Source organism: Arvicanthis niloticus, chromosome 25 (genome assembly GCF_011762505.2).
Source record: "Arvicanthis niloticus isolate mArvNil1 chromosome 25, mArvNil1.pat.X, whole genome shotgun sequence".
NCBI classification, from domain to species: Eukaryota; Metazoa; Chordata; class Mammalia; order Rodentia; family Muridae; genus Arvicanthis; species Arvicanthis niloticus.
The window spans coordinates 9,182,828-9,207,500 of NC_133433.1; the positions used below are offsets into that span (position 1 = coordinate 9,182,828).

A 24,673-nucleotide genomic window follows, 5' to 3' on the forward strand; every position below is an offset into this window, starting at 1 on the left:
GAATGCATTTTTTTTTCTAAAAATAAAAATTCTTCCACCATCTTGTGGGTGCTGAGGTTCAGAATCAATGAATGAAGCAACCAAATGTGTATCTCACTTTCTTCCATTCACACCACTTGAAATGAGGGGTGGTTAAAAGGAAATCTGTGTTTCCTTAGAGATACTCAATCTCACACCCATCTTCCAACTGTCCGTTTTTACACACAATGAGATGTGTGCTCTCTACTCTGAAGCTCAAATCCCTTCAGCCTTCACTGAATGAGTAGTTCTTCTTTCAAATGTCTTTAGTCACCCAAACTGGAAATCCTAGACTGCTCCATGACTTTGTGACTCTAGCTCAACTTTATTGCTATGGCCTCTAAAACCATTCACAAATGTGCTACCGTATCTTCTGGTTGGCACTGACATCCTGGAGGTCTGCGCTTTTTCTTGGACTCTCTTGCAGCAATTTAACTCTGTTCCCTACTTGTGATTATCATTTCAACAATGTTGAACATGTTTTTAATCTTCAAAATAATGTCTTTCCCTAAAATCTTACATAGCTTTCTGTCTCCTACTTGCCTTTTTAAATCTCCTTTATGTACTCTGCCTTCCTGCATCCCAAGGGTAGCACACCTTGTCACTCCCAGTCCTCTGTCTCCTGGGTTCATTCGTCTGGACATTCTGCAGGTATTTAAACAGAGCATATGCTAAAAACCAGGAGTCACCCCAGAATCTCCCCTCCACTGTGGCGAGCATGCAGTGTCACTTTCCTGTACACACTGTTCTGTCTCTCATTATCTCTCCCTGTTTCTATTCCTGTAACACTATCTTCTAATCCAGGCCTTGTTACTTCCAGGCTGGAGAAACTAACGAACTTCACTGTTGCTCCAGTTCTTCCTCCAGTATTCAATTTGATTGACTTTAAAAAGTAATTTTCAATCCATTAACTTTTTCCCCCAAATAACAAACTCTTCTCTATTTATAATAATAATAGTATATCTATACTATTTATAATTATAATAGTATATCTATACTATTCTCTTGCTTAAAATCATTCACTGTTTGAAAATTCTCTATAGCCTTTGGTATAATGTTCATTCCTTTTAATTTGACGCACAAAGACTATCGGTTACGGAAAGTCCTAGCTCTTTAGCCTAATTTTACCTTTGGACAATTGACTGCTCAAGTGTGGTGCTGCAATCTTTCAGGACTTTGTACATTTCCTTCAAACTTTGTGTGGACTCCCTTTCATGTGGGTTGTTTTGCCTATTGTCAGTTCCTAACACTTACATATGTCTCCTTTTCTGTAGCTGACTGGGTAGTGTGCTCAGTTTGAGTTAGATGCCCTCTTTAATTGTGAGCCTTCTGCTGGGAGGCTAGTCACAATGCCATGTTTATCTATCTTCTCTTTTATTGATTTGTTTATCTCCCTGTGACATAGGCTCGCAACCACAAGTCACCTGACCCTAAGTGACATAACGTTTTTGCCCTTCACTCCTAGTTTGTGAAGTAGATACAGCATCCTTTATACAGATCACCCCTTAGTACTGTTGAGGGATTTGATCAGATAGTGCATGCAAGGTCTCTTACAACACAGATCATGCACCAGTAGATACTTGAGAAACAAGAGCTAGCATGGTGGAACCCCTTTTTCTGTGCTTACATACTAAGTAAGCAATGGTGAATTTTGAAGCAATATTTTGAAGCTCATGGTGACGGAGGCCAGCATTATTCGTTCCTGATGATGACTGTGTTTCTGTGCCCCTCCCTATTAGAATTCTAGCTTACTAAGAAACTTTCCCAAAGAACAATATAAAATTATTCATGAGCCTTAGATATTATGCATACAATTGATTATGAAAATGTACCAGTAACCTAATTATAGAACTCCTCTGCTATATAGCACAAAAATATTTAAATATGTCTTCTAAGACTGCCAGAATTAGAACATGTGTTTTTTCCTTGTGCCTTTTGAATTGCTTTTAATACTTTGTTTTTATTTAATCGCCACATATAAAATGTGTATTTTTATTAGCATATGAATATATAGTTACTTAACGCTATTCAGAAATACATGTTTGTATATATTTTTGTGTGTAAATATATCACTGTATGTATTTATACACACAAAATACATGAGATCACATTACGTTACCACATAATAAATAAGTCTGATCTACATGCTCAACAAAATGCTTATTTTCTTCCTTAACAATTTGACTTTATGTTACCGACCCCTATGTAGTATTGAGAAAACTCATAGTCCCTTTACATACATGATAAACAGGATAATTTATTTTTGTGTATGATTCATTCCAAGGCTATTAAAAGTTGGGCTGTTTGTATCTGTTTTAACCTGTTCCAGCCCCTCCTCGCCATATATCCATGCTACTACCCTTTAATGTTGCTTCCTCGACTCCTAGAATATAGTCCTTCCTTGCTGCATCAGGTCGGGTAGTCACGTAACATCTTGATTTATAACTAGGTTGTAATCCAAATAGGAAACAGGTGGAATCACAACTGGGTATGGTGCCTTGGATATTAATGGCTTGGCTCAGCCGTGGAATTTCTAAAGCTGTATACACTTTTTTTTGTCTTAATTATGCATTCATTAAAAGCTTTTATACCCAACAGAATAAAGTAAATATTTTTTGATCTCCATAGTGTGCTCCCAGACTGTAGATTTGCACAGCAGGGTCTTGATAATCTGAATAAATTGTATTTCCCCAAGGACTTTATCTTTCAAATAAGGTCATAAAGAAATGCAGCTCCCCCATCCTTGAATCTCTCAATGTGCCTTTTCTGCCCGAAAAGCTGAGTATATTATAGTAACAGACACATGTTTGTGGTCCACTATATTGTCTCAGTCTGTTCTTCTTGCTTATCACTAAAGTTAGTTTCTTTAAAAAAAAAAGAAAAGAAAAAAAAGAAAAGAAAAGCTTGGGAGCCATTTTACTAAAACTTGAGTGAAAATGCAAGAGGAAAGGCCAGCTGTACAGTGGCTGGGAAGAGCAACATGGAGAACAGGAAGCGAGAAAGGGTCCCCAAAGCAGGCAGGTACCATACAGGAGATTTGTATGTAGTTGCCCAGGAGATGGAGGGTCTTCAGAAACAGCAAGAAAGCCTGGAGGGTCAGGGCAAGCATGGTGAGGATTTTAGGTGATTTCCAAACAAGAAATAGAGAAATGTTCAAAGTCACCCTTTTTTTAGTTAGAAAAGCAGGCAGGCTCAACAGTGAAGCTTTGTGTGCAAGGACTGGTAAAGGATTTAGACACATACGTTTTTCATGGCAGGTATGAATTTTGAGGATACTTACAGTCAACCCAAGTTTTGTTAGACATTCACCATTTTCTTCCTTTCACCCAGTCAGAGAAAAAAAAATTGCTAGAACAGGCAAAGCTCTAGCTGAAGCACCCCTGGCAGTAATTGTAAAGGAAATGACAATCACCATAGCGGCTGTGTGTTAGACACTGGGCTATGGATGGCACTGGACATGTGTTTTTAGTACACTCTTCATATTTCCAGAAAGCATTACACGTTTCCTGGTATTTAGATATGAAAATTTGACTTGAGATTTTGTCCACTGGCCTGGGCCTGCTTCAAATCATGTTCATCTACTAAGATTCTAAGCTAACAATGCCACTGATGCCTTTATGACCCAGTGAAAAAGATGGGCAATATAAATTTATGAGCCAAATACATGTCCATAATCAATCGAACTTGTGATATTTTTGAGTCATTCAGAAGATACACTGCAGCAGCCAGCCTTTGTTGATCACAGGTGGGCATTCTACTGTACTTACCTGTAATGTGGAAACTCTGTTACCTAGATAGCATCATAAGATAATTTCTTGAGCTTAGATCAAGGACTTGACATCATCTTTCTCATTAGTAGGTTATACCTATAACCAAGCTGTTACTTCTTTCTATGACAGTCATGGATATGTGTTGCAACTTGCTTTCTTTTTAATTCATAATGCAACAAATATTTTTCAGTTACAACCAGTGTTGATCAGGATAGTGTAAGGTTTGCAAATTCTAAAACGGGAAGAGTTTACTCTCTGCTTCAAATGACTTACAATGATTTAATTTTCAATTATATATTTTCAGCATAACATGATTTATAAGAATGTAACCCAATCATAAGTATTTGAACTTAGTCAGGAACAAAGTGTCTTAGCTACTTACTATATCATACTTGGCACTGGGTCCCAATAAGCAGCTGACATATTTTAATTTTACTTTGAGTTATCATAACTGCCAACCAAGTTGTGCTGGGTTTATATAGAATACTGTGCTATTTGGAATAGTTTTGAGTCATTTTATACTTTCTTGATTTCTACTGAGGGTGCCTTTTCATTCAGCACAGAAAAAAAGAGTGTGTGAAATATTATTCAACATGCTCATCTTAGAGGTAAAAATTCTGGAAATCAAATATGATATTTCTGTTTACTTTATTTAACCTTGAGTAAGATTTAATATTATCTCCAGTCCAAGCCATAGTTTTTCACACTGATAATATGGGTTGTCGGTGCTTATTTTTCTCTCACAAGTCAGTGACATTCTTAGAACTGAATGAGGGCACAGAGAAATAGCTGTTATTCAGGCACTGTGTCGTGCAGGTGTCCTACTATTAAGTAAAAACAGCTCTATCAGTTTTTTGAATCTTGTCAGTTAAATAGGACCCCTGGATTTGAGGTATCATGTTTTGGGGCAGGCATTGGTATAGAACACAGTAGATGTCATCATATGATAACAATTTATTCCTCTGTCAGGAGTATTATTAAACGGTAGTGCTGGGTCGATAAAGAGCGACTGACAGGCCAGGGAGCCATCAGAGCAGCCAAAACTCGATAGCCTGTACTTCTGAAACATGGATCACTGTCAGCTTGTATTGCAGTTGTTCCAGAGGCCACATCCTTTCATTAAGGCACACGGGAGCTGAACTGTGGCTCCTGGGCAGTGCATATCAGACTCTAGAGATAAGATTTCATACTTTTACCATCCAAGTATATCAGTGGGATGCAAATGAATCTAAATGCTATTATCTGATGGATAGGCTCCTAGCTACTTTGCGACAGAGCAAAGTTGATGTATAAATGCCATTATCAGCTTAACTAAAATATTAAGAAATGCGTTGAAATTTTGGCCAACTACACCATTTTATGATGGCTATAACATCAGAGGCCAATATAGTCATTCTCTTGTTGTCTTCCCTGTTTGGGGAATGTGGCTGGAAGGCAGCAAGGTCAATCAAACATCTCAGACCCACTGGTTTCCTCCCACGATGTCCTAACCATGTGACCATTTGCTTTGAAGAGGAAATTATATTGAGTAGAACCCAAGGTAAGACAGTGTTTAGCTTTTCTTAAATTTTCTTTCCTCTTATGCCTTTTCCAAGTTAATCTTGAGAATAACCCTACTAAGGATCTCACAGGAATGAGCCATATAAAAGACCAAATGTGGAAAATATGTAAGTTTTAAGAATTATTGAAACTGAAAAGGTAGTGTTTATTCTATAGCTAGTGTGGTGTTGGGAACACACTTTGTGGCTGTTCTGTAATTTAGCTTGTCATTCATATCATAAGAAACGAATTGAAGGGAAAAGAGAAACCAAATAGCCCTGAACCAAGGAAAAATAAATACTATTTAAAAATATTCCCCAAGGAACAACAATGTGTGCACCATAATTCTGGATAAAAACTAAATTTCAAATGGGAAATAGTGTGACAAAATCAAACCTTTTTAGAAAGAAAAGAAAGGCTTTCTTTTACTCAAGAGACTGTCTCATTGCTGAGCTGTGATTTCCGTTCAAGCCTCCTGCCTCTACCCGTGTGCTTGGGGATTTTAAAGTCACACAATGTAAGGGAATGGAAACTGTCTCATAATTAAGGTAAATATCACTTGAAACGTGTCAAAATATTTTGGTTCAAGTAGTCAGTTAATGGAAAATCATTCTTTCTTGGATTGAATGAAATTTGGGGCTGTGAAAATATATTTCTTTTATAAAAGAAGAATGCTTATGTTATAATGTCCATTGTGTGGACTTACATTGTATTGTCCAGTGTTGTCAACTTGAATTATTATTACTAGGTTTTCCACTTGGAAAATGAAGTGAATGCTGGCTTTGCCTTTGTATGTATGAGAAGACTAGAATGAGGCTGGGTGTGGTAGCTGACAGCTATTTCCCCAAGGACTTGGGAGGCAGAAGTAGGAAGACTGTACTCATGGCTAGCATGGGCTACACAGTGATTTCCAGACCAGCTTGGCTATGTAGTGAAAACTTATTTCAAAAGAAAAGAGAGGAGAAGGAGGAAGAGGAAAAGAGGAGGGAGAGGAGGAAGAAGAGGAGAAAATAAGAGAAAAGAAAAAAAACTTTATTCCTCATTCATTAGAAATTAGTACCTGCTGCTTCCTAAGTCTGGAACACTGTTTCTGCAGTTTCAACACGCACGCACGCACGCACGCACGCACGCTGAAGTCTGTGTGGAGATCAGAAGAGACTATGGGAATTGCTTCTGTCCCAGGGATCAAATGTGAGAAATCAGGCTTTGAGGCAAGTGTACTTAGTAGCTGAGCCATCTCACCAGCTCAGACTATCTTTTACCTCCTTACTTATTGGCCTCACCATAACTAATCAAATCATAAAACCTACACTTTAGAATAAGATGGGACTGAAACTGCAGAAACAGTGTTCCAGACTTAATTTCATACAAATGAGGAATGAAGATAGATAGATAGATAGAGAGATAGATAGAGAGATAGATAGATAGATAGATAATAGATAGATAGGTAGATAGAAAAATAGATGGGTAGATGATGATAGATTAAAAGCTGTGTGTGTGCGCGCACGCACGCACACACACACACACACACACACACACAGATCAAATGGCTTTACAGAACAGTTGTTAGAGATGATGGGCCCATGAGATTTATAGACATAAACTTTGGTTCTAGCTATGTTTTGCTGAAATTGGGGCACTGTGGGAGCTATGGCCAAGCCCTCTGCATCTCTGATGGTATTTTTAATTTTGTTTACATTAAGTTAGTAAATTAGAAAGATCTGACACTACAAATGGTAAATTCTTACCTAAGCCTAAAAGATATGTATTTGTGTTTGGTTTTATATCTTACAGTTTTACTTTCATTGACCTTATTATTTGCTATTAAATATATATCTAAGTACTTTATTGTTTTTAGATGTCATTTATTTATTCTTTTAAATTTCATACATGGCTACATGTGTCTTCAGCCTACTCATCCCCAACTCTACCCTCTGACTCCTTCCAGGCTACCCCTAATACATCTTCTTTCCAGTTTTGTGTACCCTTCCTTTTATTAAAAAAAAAAAATTACTGAGTTTTAACAGTTTGTGGTCTGGTCAGATTGTTACATAAAGAGAGAATTGAAAAATTGATAGCAGAGATAGGAATGGTAATTTTTAACAGTTACAAAAGTCCAGGCAAGAGGTGATAAATGACATAAAATAAATGTTACTAAGAAAGAATGGATAGGAACAGGCAATTGACTAGATATAAGAAAATACACGTCAGTATGGGGACTCACGATGCAGAAATCTAGATGTAACCATTCTCCAATAGAAGATACAGAAGAGCTGAGAGTTGATTTGGCATTTAAGAGCACTTGTTGCTCTTGCAGACGACCTGGGTTCAGTTATAACTACAGTTTCAAAATAGCTGAGATCCTCTTCTGACTTCTGGGGGAAACTGCATATACACGGTGCACAAACTTTAATACACATAAAATAAAATAAAATAAAATAAATAAATCTGTAATTGTTTTAGGAAACTATAAAAAAGAAGCAGATTTGTGGAAAACAGGTCCATTTTGGACATATCAATACAATAGTCTATGGAATGGATAGCCCAGAGATGTGCCCTTACAGCTGGTGAGAAAATGGATTTTGAGCTCAGGAAATGGCTTTGATAGTAATCTAGGTTAAAGACCCATTAGGCTATGAATTTTCCACTCAATTCTGTGTTTTTCTTTTCACTTTATTTATCTTATTCCTCTGCTAATATATTGGCACACTTATTCCGAGTAATATGTAGATATTTTATAAACAAACAGAAAATCAGGGATCAGGTACACTGGGTTATCTGATGGAGAAGCCATAGAACACCAGAAGCTACCATGCTTATGATATACAGTTGAACAAAGTTGAGGTTATTGCATACACTGGACATGAAGGGATGGTTATTGACAGAGTAAGTAAGAGTCATGCCATATAGTGGGACCAAGGAGACAGGTTTAGCTAATGTCAGTAGGAGCATTCTCTACAGGGGAGCAGTGTTCAGGCTATAAACATCAGGGGGAGAAAACAATGGTGGACACTTTCTGCACCCACTATCAACATCAGCATGTGGCCCAGAGAAAGGCTTGGCTACCTCTCTGAAATGATGTTGACATTTTCCCATTGCCCTGGCTGCCTCGTGTCAACACACAATCACTCAGGACTTCACATATTTAGAACTTCCTCCACTCTCCATAGTGATGAACTTTGGTTTCTGGATACCAAAGCACAGTGGTTTTTTACTTTCCTGGTTTTGCTCTGACAGGGCCCAGTCTTCTCTGTACTTTGCACGAGAGAAGTACTTTTCAAAAAGTGTTTCCGTAACAGCCCTGTGAATTTCTTTTATTTGTAAACTGTGAGTAGTGGAAATCTGGTGATGATATATGTCTCCTATCAGTACCATATCTGCCTGGATGGAGACCTATCCATCTCTACTATCCTGAGTTGCCTGTGCCTGTGGTAGTTTGCCTTGAATATGATTATTCTTTCTTTCTTTCTTTCTTTCTTTCTTTCTTTCTTTCTTTCTTCTTTTCTTTTTTCATCCTCCTTTCTTTCCTCTTTTTTGACACATGCACATCTCATAAAGTATAAAATATATATGCATACTTATGTGTATATGTATGTAGATACACACGCACACACACACACATAGTGATTATCTTTACATGAAGAAGTTACGCACGGTTTTCCTGAAAGCTTACAGATGCTGTTCGCCCCAATAGGAGGGGCATATACTATGACATCATGGTGTTGGGGAGGGAAGTTCTCCATTCCCCTCAATTTCCCACTGCACACAGTTGAACTAACAGAGATGCAGATTATGTATAACAAGGAGAATAGAAGGTCCTGACATGACTAGAAAGCACAGCAGATTTGTAGATGTTATGTTTTTAAGGAGCAATGAAAAGATAAAACTCAGAGCATCATTATCTCAAAAATCTTGTTTCTCTCACACACAGGCAAGCACTCGTGCCCATGCCCCTTGCTGTCCAGTTGTTCGTGGCACAAGTCTCCTTAGCTTGGCTCTATTAACATAGACCTGAAAAAGATATAAAAATTACCTCTAAGGAAATATAGTGGGACGGAAAAGATGGCTTGGTTGGTAAAATGCTTGCTGTGCAAGACAGAGGACCTGAGTTTATATCCCCAAAACCCAGATAAAAATGGGGCCTGGCGGCCTGTATCTGTAACTCCAGTGTTGTAGAGAAGACAGGTGGATCCCTACAATGCAGAGGCCAGCCAGCCTTCCCACATGATGAGTTCCAGGTAAAGTGAGAACCCTGCCTCAAAAAATAAGGGGAAAGAGCTCAAAACTGACACATGGCATGAACATCTGTCCTCCAAAGCATACACATGCCTACACACACATAAGTATGTACATATACATACACACACAAAGATTTTCAAAGGGACTGGGGCGATGACTTAGTGGTTAAAGTGCTTTTCTGAGAAGCATGAATATTGGAGTGTGGGTTTCTAGGGTGCAGGTCAATGTCAGATGGATGTGGCAGCCTGCTTGTTCTTGAGCCTCAGAAAGTAGAGATGGGATGCCAGAGCAAGCTGACGAGGAAGACTAGCCATATTGGTGAGTTATGTGTTTGATTGAGAAAGACTTCTTTGATGAATAAGATAGAAATTTGATGCAGGATCATTCCCAATATAACCTTGAGCTTCCATATGCATACACATGTATACATACATAGGCACCCACCCACAAACACACATGTGCCTACGCACAGACAATCACTCATAAATGTATGAGCGAACTACACATATGCTAAAATGAAATAAAATAAAATTTGCAAAAAGATCATTGTTTATCTGTTTTAAAGAGGAAGAGGGAGAGAGAGAAGGAGAGAGAGAGAGGAGCAGACTGAGTGGGTAGGAAGATGGGAAGGATCTGGGAGGAGTAATGAGAAACATTATCAAATTATACAAAAATTAAAAAGAAAGAGAAAAAAAGAGTTATTTAAGATCCTTCAGTAAACTAGTTTTATAAATTATCTGTACTTTTGAAGTCGACTACTTTCAAGTTGTGGTCTTTCAAGTAACTGGAAGAGACCCAGAATAGGTGTGTACGGATAGGTCCCTAGTGAAGTGTATGCGGTTATCATTCCATATTCCAGTCATGCTTTCTTCACTTGCTCCATGCTTTCCCCATTTCCTTAGCGCCATAGCTATTTCTGCTTCTGCCCACTCCCCTCTTTGTGCCACGATGCTCACCACTGAAGCAGAATCTTGCCCTCCTGCACAAGTTGAAAAGCAGTGTTTGGAAGAATAGCTCAGTAATGCTCTGGGACGCCAAAATACTTTTAGAACTCCAAATTAGGTGAACTTGCTTCCGAGATGTATTCCATCTAAAGCATGTGCTGAAGTGCACACTAGACTCTCCTACCCTCTTCTGCCATCTCAGTACTTACCCATACTAAGAAGTAAGCTCTGGAGAACAATCTTAAGAAGACTTGAAAATCTGATTCTGTAACTTCTGTATTTCTTTGATAAAATGTGAATAAGAATCCAGGGTTGAGTGAAAGTACGAGTGAATCCCCATCAACTTGCAGCATAGTAGACTTCAGTAGTCATCTGTTTTGATAAAAGGGCATTTTAAAGAATACACATTTATTCCTTTCAGGTGTAACAGCAAATTCTCCTTCCCTACTCTACCAGATTAGTGTATTTCTCTTTCAGCTTTCCTCGGAGAAGCTTGCTATTGTAGTAGATTGTGATTTATACAGAGAACTGTAACTAGTCAGCATGAAGAGAATAAGAGACTGTGGCATGATCAGCTTTAAAGGGGCATCTGTATCTCACCCTCCTTTAAAGCGGTTATCATTTAAGAGGGGGAGGAGAGATGTAAGAGCCTGTGGCTGTGGTGTCTGCTGGACATGACAGGGCTCTTACACACATGAACTCACAGCAGTGAGGACTGCATGCACAAGACCTAGACAAAATCAAACTAGCCAGAATCCCAGTGTGGATAGGAAAGTGACCCATGAAGTCCCACCCTCAATGGAGCCACAACTGAAAATTATTGTCTTCTAGGGAGGGAGAATCAGTTTTCTTTATGGATGTGTTACCTAAGAGGACACATATGCTCCAGGAGGTTGTCCTATACCAAAGCAGATACAGGCAGCACTAAGTGGACTCTTATTTTAACAAAAACCAGAGCATATGAACGTGTGATATATATTTGAGAATTTAAGTAAACATCAGATTTTAAAAATACTTATTTTAAACTCTCAAATATTATGAATATATATTGTTATAATACAATTAAATATTGTTAGAGTTGGCAGTCTTAGAAAACTAGGAAAATTTTGTATGTCAAGTTTAATTAAATAGGTCTATAGAATGTCTATAGACAACCTATAGGTCATCTCATAGCATCCTTTAGACCTGCTCTTCCAAACACTGCCCAGATATTAGTGACTATAAAGTAAGAACGGGGAGAATCTAAAGATGCTGATAACCTTATTATACTTAAGTAGGCAAGCTTTCTATCAACAGGTGATCCACCCTGGCTCTCTCAGGGGCACAGTGACAGAAATTCCTCAGAAGGGGCGAGCTGCAGCTATATGGCTGTAGCTTCCCAGAGTCCTGACTATATGTTTGGGGGCATGGCTGCAGATGTTAGGAATGGGTAGGAGGGAATGCTATTGGTATTCTGATTGTTTAAGGCTAACAAAACAAGGTCCATGTTTAGGTGGATTTGCTATATAAATATTCAAGACATGAGGCTTTTCGGTGAGATTAACCCATTTGCCAAGATTTATACATGTAAATTTCATCTTTCAATTCCATTAAGGCAGGATGGGTTGTTTTTATGTACAGATGTACTGAGGTTTAAAAGTTTCAGAAACAATTTGAAGTCAGTGTGATTTTTGTTTTGTACTTAGTCCTTAATCCCTACTAACTGTTCCTGCATTACCAACAGTTGACAAACAGCTAAACTCCAGGAAAGGTATAACATATAACTGCTCTTGTATTAGTCCAGGTTCTCTGGAGGATAGATAGAACTGCTAGTATATACATCTATCTTTATATATATGTGTGTGTGTGTATATATATATATATATATATATATATATATATATAATATACTACTGTATATTATATACTATAGTATATAATATATATACTATATAATAAATTCTATTTATATAAATATAAATTTATGTTATATATTTATTATAGTCTTTATATATAATAGTCTTTATTATATTATATATAAATTTATACATTTATAGATATATAAAACAGATTTATTAGAATGGCTTACAGTCTGTGGTCCATGTACTCCACTGCTGTCTATCAATGGAAAGTCCAAGATTCCAATAACTGTTCTGTCCACAAGGCTGAATGTCTCAGCTGGTCTTCAGTAAATAACAGAATCCCAGAGAAGTTGGCTCTAGTGCTAGTGAAAGAAGAGCGAGAGGAAGCAGCCAAAGAGCAAAAGCTTCTTTTATTCTTGTTCTTCATATAGGTTGCCGTGAGAAGGTGAAGCCCAGGTTTAAGGTAGATCTTATGATCTACCTCTGAGCTCAAATGACTGAATTAGCTAAAAGTCTCTCACAGATGTGGGATTTAGTTAATTCCAGATGTAGTCAAGTTGACCAGCAACAATAACCATCACAGTCTTTATTGGTAAGGGCTTCCAAAGATTTTCAAAAGATCGTAAAGGAGCATTTTAGCCCACAAAATCCAGAAAGTCCTTTTAGGAAATCCTAAATTTTAAAGATGTTTTTAAGAATATGGATTTGGGGGCTGGAGAGATGTGCTAGTGGATAAGAGCACTGTCTGCTCTCCCAGAGGTCCCAGGTTCAATTCCAACTAACTACTTGGCGACTCACGACTGTCTGTGACTCCAGCCCCAGGGGATCCCTCATACAGACATACATTCAGGCAAAACACCAGTGCACATAAAATTAAATAATTTTTTTAAAAAAGAAAATGGGTTTAGAGAAGGGGAAAATAATAAAAACATAGACCTTTATAATTGATGGGACAAGGGGATGGTCCTAATATTAATGACCCCATCCCCCCTGTATGTTAGAAAAAGTGGTTGGTGAGTGGACTTCATTTCTTGCCTGTTTTTTTTGTGAATTTCTAAGAGATTTTTTTGTTTGTTTATGTTTTTGGCACCCAGGAACTAAATAGCTTTAATTACTTGGATCTGTACAGACTTGCTGACCTCTTTCACCTCACTTTGTTGGAGAAGGCAGTGATTGATTTCCTAGTGAAGCATCTCTCAGAGCTCCTGAAGAGCCGCCCAGAGGATGTCCTTAAGCTGCCCTACTGCCTGCTTCAGGAGGTGCTGAAGAGTGACCGCCTGACCTCCCTGAGTGAGGAACAGATCTGGCAGGTAAGGGCAGGGTGCCTGACCTCAGGAAGGCGGGGCATGAGTAGAAAGGGAAGGATCTGGAACAACAACCTTATTTGATGAGGCTTGGCTGTCAGATGTGTTGAAGTCCTGTTTCTTAGGTAGGCAAGTCAGTAGCAGGTACCCAGTCTGCAGCCCAACTTGAGACAAGGCCAGTACTGTGGCTTCCTCAAACCTCAGTAAGTTACAAAAGGGAAGGAATTTTTTCTGGAAGACAAAAAAGCATTTCTTAAGCTGCACACGAGAAGAGTGGGTTGTAAAGCAAATGGATTGTAAAGCAATTGTGTACACATTTAAGCCATTGAAACAAAAGGAATTCAGGGGTTTGGGAAAAAAAAACTATCCAGAAATATTTCTTTTAAAAATTATTTTAGTGAAAAAAAACTTAGACATAGCTTCTAGTAGTTCAAATAAACTTTTTCATGTGAAGCTTTTAACTAGTTTGTAGATAACTTAGTAGTTAATGGGTTTTGAAATTGGCTAATTTTGATGATTTAAGTTTGGGTGAAGAAGAATTTGTCCACAAGTCAATGAAACGAAGGTGAACAGTTAAATTAATGTAAGAGTTCATTGGTAAACACAAGTGCTCAAACACGGTTGTGCTCTGCAATCTATGAGAGTTTTAAAGTACTTGGTTCAAGTCCATTTCTGAAATTCCTACTAAGAGCATAGTGTATATGTGTAGGGAATTTGGACTTTTTAAAAGGCGGTTTCTTTTTATTTTTGAGATTATAATGTAATTACATAATTTCTTCCTTCCTTTTCCTTCTTCCAAACCTTCCCATATATCTCTTTCTCTGTCAAATCCAAGGCCTTTTTCTCATTAACTGTCGTTATATAATGTATACATATATACATATATATTCTTAAATATAATCTGCTCCGTGGATATAATGCTACTTGTATGTCTATATGTTTTCAGAGCTGAACATTTTATTGGTAATGGGTGTGTTCTTCCCTGGGAAAAACTATTCTCCTGTTCTCAGCATTTCTTAATTTCCTGTAGTTCTTCGTGCAGGACTGAGGCTTTGCAAGGTAACCCCAGCATCCACTTGCCGTGGGTATTGTCGCTGTCCTTCCTTGGGTGGCCATGTGGTGAGACTTTGTGAGTATAGCTCCTGACGTTAATTTCACAGACAACTTCCTGATCACTCTTAGTCTTTCTGCTTCCTCTTTCAAAAGGTTCCCTGAGCCTTAGGTGTGGGAGTATTTGGGAGATGTATCCATTGTGACTAGGCTCCTCAACTTTGCATTTTGGTTATGGTTTTTTGTGGTGGTCTCTATCTGTTATAAAGAGAAGTTTTTTGTAAGGAGTAAGGAATACACTTATCTATATATAAAGATATAAGAACTATTTAGAACTTAGAGATTATGTTAGTTTAGTAAAGTAATGGTTGTAGGGTCTCCTCCAGATCCATGGCTTCCCTAGCATTAGATAGTTGGCTAGGTTTCTAGTGCCAAGCATGATTTCCCTGTTGTTGGATCCTGTTCCCTATTCAAGTGGATCTAAGTCCGATTGAAGAGTTCTTGGTTACTCCCAAGGTATGTGTGCCATAACTGCACCCTCATTGTTAACTTACCGCACTGGTCATTGTGTGATTCATAAGTATCAGAGCTAGGTAGTACTGTTGGTTGCTTTCCTCTTTTGGAAGCTTGTGTGAACTTTCTGGTACCATGAAAGATAGTTCTTAAGGAGGAGGTATTCATGTTAGTTCCTATTCATGGGCCTCTGGTCTTTGTGTTTGAAGTGCATTGTATCTTTAGCAATAAATGTAAACCTACCACAAATGGGGGGCAACCAAGGGCAATAGAAATAGCCTATGGGTTTTAGGAGTCTCTTGGACAATTCTAATAACAAAACTCTAAAGAAGGCTTCTTATGCATGATGTCGGGGTTTTGGTTAGATGGTCTTTGGCTCTTGGAAAGAACATTGCCAGCCCAGGTGAGAAATCTTCTTTTAAATTATTTATGTACATGCATAGACTTACGTGTACTATAGGTTTTGTTTTTAAGGCAGATAGCTATAGTGTGACTCCTTGTGACTTTGTCAGACATCTTTACTGTTATTGTAACCCCTCCCTCCTTTGCATTTATCTCCCTTTCCCCTTCCCAATGTCCTTCCCCCTTTTCCTTTTCAGGGATCAGATGACATGTACCCTGATCTACTGCTCTGTCCTCTACTGCGCTATCCCTTCTCTATTGTTCACCTAACCCCTATACTGACAATGGTCACTATTTACTTTCAGCAACATTTTCTTATTGCAATATAAAGAAGCTCAGACCTCAAATGAAAGGAAGTTCTTCCTACACTATAGTGAGAAAACCAAACCCTCCCTCCTTGGTTCATTATGCATTCACCCAAGCGCTCACAAGCCCTCCCTTCTCCCCTGATTTGTAGACTCTTTTCACATCCTGTCACTGCTTTGTCTAGGGGACAGAGGATGCTTTTTGTTGGAGAGTTGATTATTCAATTTAAATCCCCTTCTGCTCATCCCTAGTGACTGTCCTTGGATAATGTGCCTGAAGTCTTGGGCTCTAGAGCCCATTTCATCTCTTTTCCCTTTACTGCCTAGCTCATTCTACAGCCTGTCTACACATCCTTGACGCTTGGAATTTCGGGCCTGCAGGATGTTATGAACAATGGCTGTCTGCTATACTAGGAAAAGTTCAGCGATCTATTGGCAGATGAGAGAGTAAGCACCTGTCTTACCAAACATATTCAGGGAGCTTTTTTATCACTGGTCAAAATGTGTCACCTAACACCTGATTCTGCTGATGTATAACTTTTGTGATACCTTCCTTCTTTGAACTTTTATCAGCAACAGTCCTTCTTTTTATTGAATATAGTAAGAGATTAGGGCCGGCAAAGTGGCAGGCATTTGAAACCTATTGATTTACCACACAACAGTCCAGATGAGTGACTGGTTCCTTTTTCTAACAAATAGAATAAAGGCATCAGAACTCGGCTCTAGTTTACAGAGCAGAGCCACCCTTCAAATCCAAGGCTGTTGACACCTACCATATCTCCTCTTTAGTCCACAGTCTTTGTTTTAAAAGAAGCTACAGGAGTCTGCTTCATCCTGGCCATTTCTAAGAATGCTTACTATGCTTGCAAGCGCTGTTGAGGATGTGGTTCTGACACGGATTTCAGTAATCTGCAGCTCTCTCCTATCATATAAACCATCAGAATTTACTGTGGCCAGCTCAGAGTATGAAGTAGACAAATCCCTTCATTAATGGAAAAAGAAACACAATAGATTCTATATGTCATTTTTTTTCCTCTAACACGATTGAGATTTGAAGCCACCTGTTCTTGTGACATCTGTCTGTTATTGTTGCATGGTTATAGGCACTGCCCTGGATAGACACAGTAAAGTGCAGATGTCTGACTATCAGGAAAATTCCATTCTGTCTGCTTAGAAGCTCTCACAATTGCCTTTCTAAAGGCTACTAGTTTTATAAAGTAGAATTTTAGAAACTGGTTTCTGCAGGCAATAAGATAGTTTGTTAGACCTGATCCCCAAAAAGGAATTAAAAGACTTCCATAAATATTATCAATTTAGGCATTCAGGAGGCAATAAGAAATTATTTTTGCTTTATCTTAGTAAATAAGTAATTCCTTCATACTCAATAGAGAAAAATCAAATCAGACCAACTATATTGCCTCAAGTATAGTTAAGTTCATCATTTTTTTGCTGAGGTTATACTAGTAATGTAATATACCATGGAAGAATCTAATATTCAGCCCAGGGTAAAGATTGGGTCTGCCAGAGGATTAGTGTCAGGGTGCTTTATAGAAGTGAAACTTGACGGACAGGCTGGAGACAGATCTACAGAATCTCATTAAACTGCTGAATTGTTCATTACAGACCGTTCTCACTGTAATAAAGTGCTCATTGACTTTGACAAATCCCCATCCCATGTCTTAAAGAACAGTGAAGAAGAGGTGCTGAGGAAGAGAAAGAAAATTGGCACAAAGTAGGGCAGGTAATAGAAACGTGGAAGAAGGGTAGTGCTATTTGATTAATATGTGTACAGTGGCTTAGGTGAAACACAGTCAACACACACAGGTTTACCCAGGTGGCTGTTTCACTACATTGTGATAATGTAATCTGGGACAATCCCTTTTTCCATGAAAGGTCTAATTTTCATTATATTTCAGTATGGCTCTGAATCCTGTCATCAGAACCATTAAATTGTTTTTGCTGAACAAACTATTTATTTATTTATTTACCTTTTTATTTTTCTATCTCTCTCCTTGATAAAGTCTGCCACAACCTGCAGTGACCATTTTATGGAACCATGAGCCTCCTAAATCTTATCATTATACCTTGGTTTTGTTTTTTGTTTGTTTTTTATCCTATTTATTTATTTATTTATTCATTTATTTATTTATTTTCAGACAGGGGTTATGTATACCCAGATGACCTGGGACTCACTAATAGACGAGGCTGTCCTTGAACTCACAGATATTCAATTGCTTCTGCTTCCGGAGTGCAGAGATTAAGGGTGTACACCACCATACTCAGACAGTTTGACCTTTTAAAAACTTTTCTTTTGCTTAGAATTTTTAAATCTGATCCAGACTGTTTTTCCTTCCTTTGGCCAATTATTGTTTGGTCTGTTGGTTAACCTCATTATGTTTTCAGAGGAAGCAGATTTGAACCAGAGGTGTATGTTAGTTGTTTTATGACCTAAAACAATTATAAGTACACATCCTTTCAACTTTACCTCAGTCAGTATAGCTCAACAACTTGGTTTTATGTTTTAAGGACAATGATTCTCAACTTCCCAGTGAAAGTTACCAAGTTATTCTCTTCAAAGAAAGAAGAAATACAAGCAATAAAAAATGAGCAAGCCAGCATGGAGGAACTAGAGGCATGCAGTCTCTCACTGTGTTACCTGGCACATTTCTACCAGTTTGATTTTGCTTTCAGGTCAGTGAGAGTTCTTAGCTCTAACTCCAGACTTTGTTTTAGTCAGGTATTATTAAATATATCCTGCTAGACTCACCCTGTAGAATACTATGCAGAAGGCCTGCCAATGAAGATGCTAGCCAAGGGTTCAATTTTTTTTTCACAAATTCTGAGGATTAGATGCCCTACAGAGGTGGCAATGGACATGATAATTAGACTGTGGTAATCATTATGCAACATTTGGATGTGTCAGTTCATCATGTTGTCTATCTTTAATATATTCAATGCTTAATTGTCAACAAAATGGTTTTAAATAAATAAGCAAACAAGACAATCTTGGAAGCCTGTTTGTTTTCTAATGAGATAAAACAAAGAAGGATGTAGATTTGGGAGAAGGGTAACCATAATCATAATATATCTCATGAAAAAGGTTTATTTTTAATAGAAAAAGAGAAACAACTTAGAATTAAATAATTCCATGCCCTTCCTACAGAAGGGCTACTTATCTCTTTCTTCTCAAAAAGGTACATTCTCTGCTTGTTCAGGCTACAAATTCTATTTCTCTAGAGTGGGAGGTGAATCTCGTATTGGAGAGAAGTTGATAGGAAAAGCTCCACATGGCACAAGTTCCTAGACAAACTAGCAGAGAATTCAGTCTCTCTTTTCAGCATGGACTGAGCAGCTGAGACCATTGAGGTTGCTTGAGGTAGAAGATAGAGCACAGGTTTGCTAACTCTGTTTCTTCCCCAAGACTTAGCCAAAGTGGGATAGATTTTTATTGCTTAAAACTGTAAATACAGCTCTGAGAATTGTGACTTTGTCTCTAAAATAGTAGAGACAAAAAGGATATCTTTTAGACGAATCAGGATAGCCCGAGGAAATAAGTTGAATATTTTTGGCACCTGTTATGTGTTTGCCTTAGTTAGGGTTTTACTACTATGAGCAAATACCATGACCAAGGCAAAGAGGAAGGTCTCAAAGCCCAACCTCACAGTGACACACTTCCTCCAACAAGGCCACAACCACTGCAACAAGGCCATACCTCCTAATAGTACCACTCCCTGGGCCAAGCATATTCAAATCACCACAGTGCTAGATAGACATAGTGTTAGGAATTAGATCCCCCGCAAACAGAATTTAAGGTAAATTTTGAGTTATTGAATCAGACTTATTCCATTGTAATATTTGCATTGGGAGAACTTTTATTTCCCTTTAATAACTTACTAACACTTCCTATCTATTCTCATAATACTTTTATGCTTTTGTTGACCTCGGCTTGCGGGCACTTTCTACTGTTCATAGAAGGCCCATCCCATCTCTTTTGAGCTGGCCATATCCCGTTTACATATGTCTGTGATTTATGGACTTCCAGAGGCAGAGACTGGGGCTGCAATGTTCCCATTGTATAACCATGTTGTTCTCAGGCATCCCATGAATAATAAATAATGACAGTAATGTGAACCTTGATATTAAAATCGAATGGATGGTAAGATATACTACCATTTCTATATAATGCTGTACTTAATTTTTTTTTTAGGAAACATGGTATAGACACTGAGTTTGGACTTTTAAAATCCATATTTTCTTGTATCTTATTGGAAATTGTGTCTCTAACAAGGAGAGTTACACACTGTAAAGGTTTGCCAACAGCCTCTCCTGTGGAGCTGTTTTTCAGTTTTTGGTTTTTGATTAGATCTTCTTTAGCTTTCATCTGCACCACAGAATCCATGCATGTGTTTCAGCTTAATCATTTTCCTTAAAAGTAATCTCAGAAGGTAAACCTTTTACCTTTTCATAGGCCATGAGCGACTTCTGCAGGTTTCATCTTGTATCTCTTAGATGATAAATTGCCCCAAATATACTTCTGGTCAGACATAAGCAAAGACCTCAAACACTGCAATCAGTGAACCAATCGTGATTCTGATTTACACAGTGAGTCAAAGTTTTGAGAATGTTTCTATATTTACCACTTTTTCAGTTCGATGATGTAAACGGAAAATTGGCAGAACAAAGCTACAAATTCCTGTCCTCTAACTTTTGGAGTGTATCCACGCTGGCCAAAGGCCTAAAGTTATTAAGGACTGATAAACAGAATGCACCAAATATTCCTTTGCCTTTAAACAAAATTAGGAAAAACTAAATGTATCTCAATGGGAGAGTTCTTGCTGTTATGAATGAGGCTCTGCATCCAACCACCAGTACTAAAGACATGAAAACGTAAGAAGACATTTTTAGTTATTCTGGTTCTCTGTGTAGTTGTACAGTAGTAACAACAGTAAAAGGATAATGACTGCTCTCCTTGCCTCATGTCTATCATCTTGCTAATTCTTCTGTGTTCTATGGCATATGCTTCATTCATTCATCTATTCATTCATTCATTCATTCATTCATTCATGACAACTAAGTACTGAAGACCTGCTGTGTCGTGTTGGGCCAGATGCTATTGAGTACTCTTATTGCCTGGGGTAGCATGGATGCCGAATGCTTGGGAGTGCAAAGAACCAGCAGGTCCTGGTTCCCTGGGTGCTGTGGGTCTGATATGGACACTTCAGCTTGTCCCATGGTGAGTGTCGAAATGACTTTGCTTCAACAGAAAGCGAAGTGGAATCATTTGGACATTCCCACAGCACCCAGTGTTCCTTCATTATTTCCTTAGTAACTTGTTCATTGATGGCTCCTGGTCACGTTCATAAAGCTCTGAAAAATCTCTGCTGGTCTCTGTCCTAGTCAAACAAATCATAAGATATGCTTATAGCATCTAAAAATTTCCCAAATAGAGTTCACATTTTAAATACATAGATCTTGGTAACTTGTAATGGAGTCAGATTTTGCAGTCTGAGACTTTTAGCCCCAAAGGATAATCTTTCATTTTATCCTTGTCTGTCTTTGTGCGTGAGTTGTAGCATTATAGTATTGCTATATTTTTCCCAGCAAGGCATTTGCAGGGTATATTTATGTGTTAATTTCCATATGTCTTTTTATTCACCAATCCCTAAGCTAATCAAATTTGTACCAGTTCGCAATTTTCTTCCTGAAACTGCCTACCATTCCACCCAGCCAATACAGTCTTCTACATTCTATTAAATGTTAGTGAAGAAAATAAACACCAGCTCCTTTGCATCTTAAACGGTGCAGTCCTGAAGATGCTTCTTTTATGGGTCCCCAGCTGGACACTGAGTAATGCTGATATTTCTGGGCTTGGTGCTTGAAGATGCTACTGTGTATTTAGTCATTCCTCCTGACCTACACGCTGTTAATTCTCTGGGAGGGTTCATGCCCAGTAGCTTGACTAGTGGCTTTGCTGTTGTTTGTCTGGGATTTATGCCTTTGTGAGACACATGACACAACCATTTCATAGGGACTTTGCTGCAACTAATTCCCAGCACTAGGGCTGTGTGTTCTCAAGTAGCTGTGAGGGGTAGTGATTACCAGAAATTACAAGAAAGCCAACTTGTACTGCTGGTCCCATGAGTTAATGGTTTCTTTTTCTTTCTTTTCTTCTTTTTTTTTTTAAAGTATTGAACACAACAGAACAAGAAGGTGATTTATGAGATATGACATATTTATGTTTTCTGGTTCTAATTTTCATTGTGATTCATGTTGTTTTCAGACTGATATTTTTGTTGTTGTTATGAGAAGGAAAAAGATGACTGGAGAATATTACTTATGCATTGGTGGCCTGCAGTAATATTGCTGCTACCTGGGTTATCAGGGATTTAAAAATAAACCCAACCATAAGCTGTATATGAGGTAGAAACCCTAAGGGCAGGCACAGAAGTCCACCAATAATAACAACAACAATAATTCTTACAAGCCTAGAGAGCTTGCTATTTTAATGAATTTTTACACATAATTTCATATGAATCTTTCCTTAGACTTGTTACAGTGTATGAGGCAAGTTTTATCTAAATTTTAACTAGTGAGAAAAGCTGAGTCTAAGTGAGATTCATTGATAACTAACTCACTTTACAGTTTGTTCCGATGGGAATCTCTCTGTATTCTCTCAGAATACACCGAGCATCCCCAACCCCCAACCAAATGAATAAAAGTAGTTCCTACATCTTCTTTATCTTATATCTTACTCCATAATGGATGAAATCAGATGTTGATGTTTTCAGTAACTGGTCGGCATTCCTTTTAACTTCTTGTACAACTGTGTGGGAAACAGCAAAACTGACTCTTGATAACTGCAGGAGCGGAATCAGTCGTAGGATATATGGCTGAGGGTCTTGCCAGAAAACTTGGGTCTTTAGATGGGTCAATTAAGAAGAATGGATAGAGAATTTCAGTTACTCAGTCAAGTACCTTACGCTCTTCAGAATTCGAGGTAGTGAAATACAGTGTAGAGTGGAGGCTGATGATGAGGACTCGCTTGCAGTTGCTGTGGGCAATTTGGATCAGTGTAAGAGAGTGCTGAGTTCCTTTACTTCCGCTGCTGTAGATAAGGAAGACTGTGGGGAAGTCTATAGACTATGGTTTCTACCTGGGACTAGAAACTGTACGGAAGGAATGGAAACAATGAATCATGTCAGCATGTTCTTTGTATGCTCACTATGTAGAAACTTTAGGAATTTATGTTACAGAAGTTGACCCTTGGATAACAGCCTAGATGCAGAGTTTAAAAGACAGAAAATATAATTTGTCGATTTAGTAAGTATTAGTGTTTTCCATATTCTACAGTATCGGGTCATTCAAATGGCTATGAACATCGTGATGGTTGGCCATGCCAGACCAGACTGATTTCCTCGAATTCTCACAGAGGACATCAAAGCATCTATGTAGAGTGTCCCAGAAGCCCCAAAACACTCACATTTAGTTGAAATGTCTGAAAAGGACGTGGCATTTGTTGTTTGCTGCTAACATCTTTATATACTACTTCCTGTACACTGTGACCTTTGATGAAATATAAAATAAGGACTAAGATTTGGATTGAACATGAGCTCGCTATACCACCTCTGCCATATAGGAGGGGGAACATTTGGATTCAAAATACCTGGAAACGTGATTCTGAGGTCACAGTCATAAGATAATTCTTAGGTTCTCTTTGGGCCAACTTTGCAGAGTTGTACATTCTCAGTGATGATGCTCTCCATCTTGGTTCAAGCCCCTCCACTCTGTTACAGGAGTATTATAAAAAGGACTACAAGTGAGTCCCAATATCCTGGTAGTAAAAGCAGAAGCAGATACAATCCCTTTAAGAGAGAGTTAAAAGGAACTTGATGTTTTCTAAAGGTAAGTATTAGAGTTGTCCAACATTCTCCCACGTTATTTATAAAAAAACATTGCAGGTCAGTATCGGTAAGAGGCACTTATTATTTTGTTCAAGAACAAGTCAAAAGAGCTCATCACTTGAGATTGAAACTTCTGTCTGCCTAGCATGTGTTCTTGTTGATATGAAATGTCCACACACTACCCCCTCTGGTCACACAAGTAAATCTGATAATTAAAGGAGTGATGGATGCTATGCTTAAGTTTAAACGTTTTAGGAAGGCCCATCTTATTAACACTTTAAAACAAGTAAGTATAATATCATTAATTTTGATTAATTCATTTGCTCTTAATATAGCTTTTAATTTGTAATTCTATGTGAATTACAATGTAATTTGGCATTAATTATACTAAATTGACTATAAGTCAGCCAATCACAATGGGAAATTACTCACAGCTGAAAGTAAAAACTAAGCCACACTCTGAAAGGTTGATGTTTAGTTAAGAGGTCGGTACATGTAAGCCTCCTCTTTCCGTATGAGACTGGTGCTGTATATGAAAACTGCAGGGGATTCCTTGTTCTGCCCACTTTTATAGATATTCTGTATCAGGAAGTTCATGCATAATCCAGAAAAGGATAAATAAACAGTAGGGTGAATAAAGGAATTCACTAGTTTTGACAGGGTTCCTGAAGATTGTGTTTTGCTCTTCTCATCGGATGTAAGATTTGGGTGTTATAAAGAGGCGATGGGATGTTTTAGGATCATTCCACGGTCCTTGTGTTCTGGGCCTTAGAAGTGGACCTAATCAAATCAGCCTGCCTTTCATTTGCATGTTTTTTGAACCCAGAAGGAAGTGCTGGTTTCAACC

The 24,673-nt window shown here is 38.1% G+C and overlaps 1 protein-coding gene across 6 annotated transcripts in view; it reads left to right on the forward strand.

Annotated features, from left to right (window-relative positions):
• Klhl32 (kelch like family member 32) overlaps positions 1–24,673 on the forward strand; it is a 219,375-nt gene that overhangs the window by 135,414 nt on the left and 59,288 nt on the right. For 5 of the 6 annotated variants that reach the window (XR_013107284.1, XM_076924066.1, XM_076924068.1 and 2 more), the window contains one exon: positions 13,446–13,661. The exons of the other annotated variant lie outside the window; for it this stretch is intronic. Coding sequence is in view for 4 of the 5 variants with exons in the window: in XM_076924066.1 (XP_076780181.1) it covers positions 13,446–13,661 (216 nt within the window). In the remaining variant the exon portion in view is untranslated. The remainder of the gene's footprint in view (positions 1–13,445; positions 13,662–24,673) is intronic. 6 annotated transcript variants of the gene reach the window in all.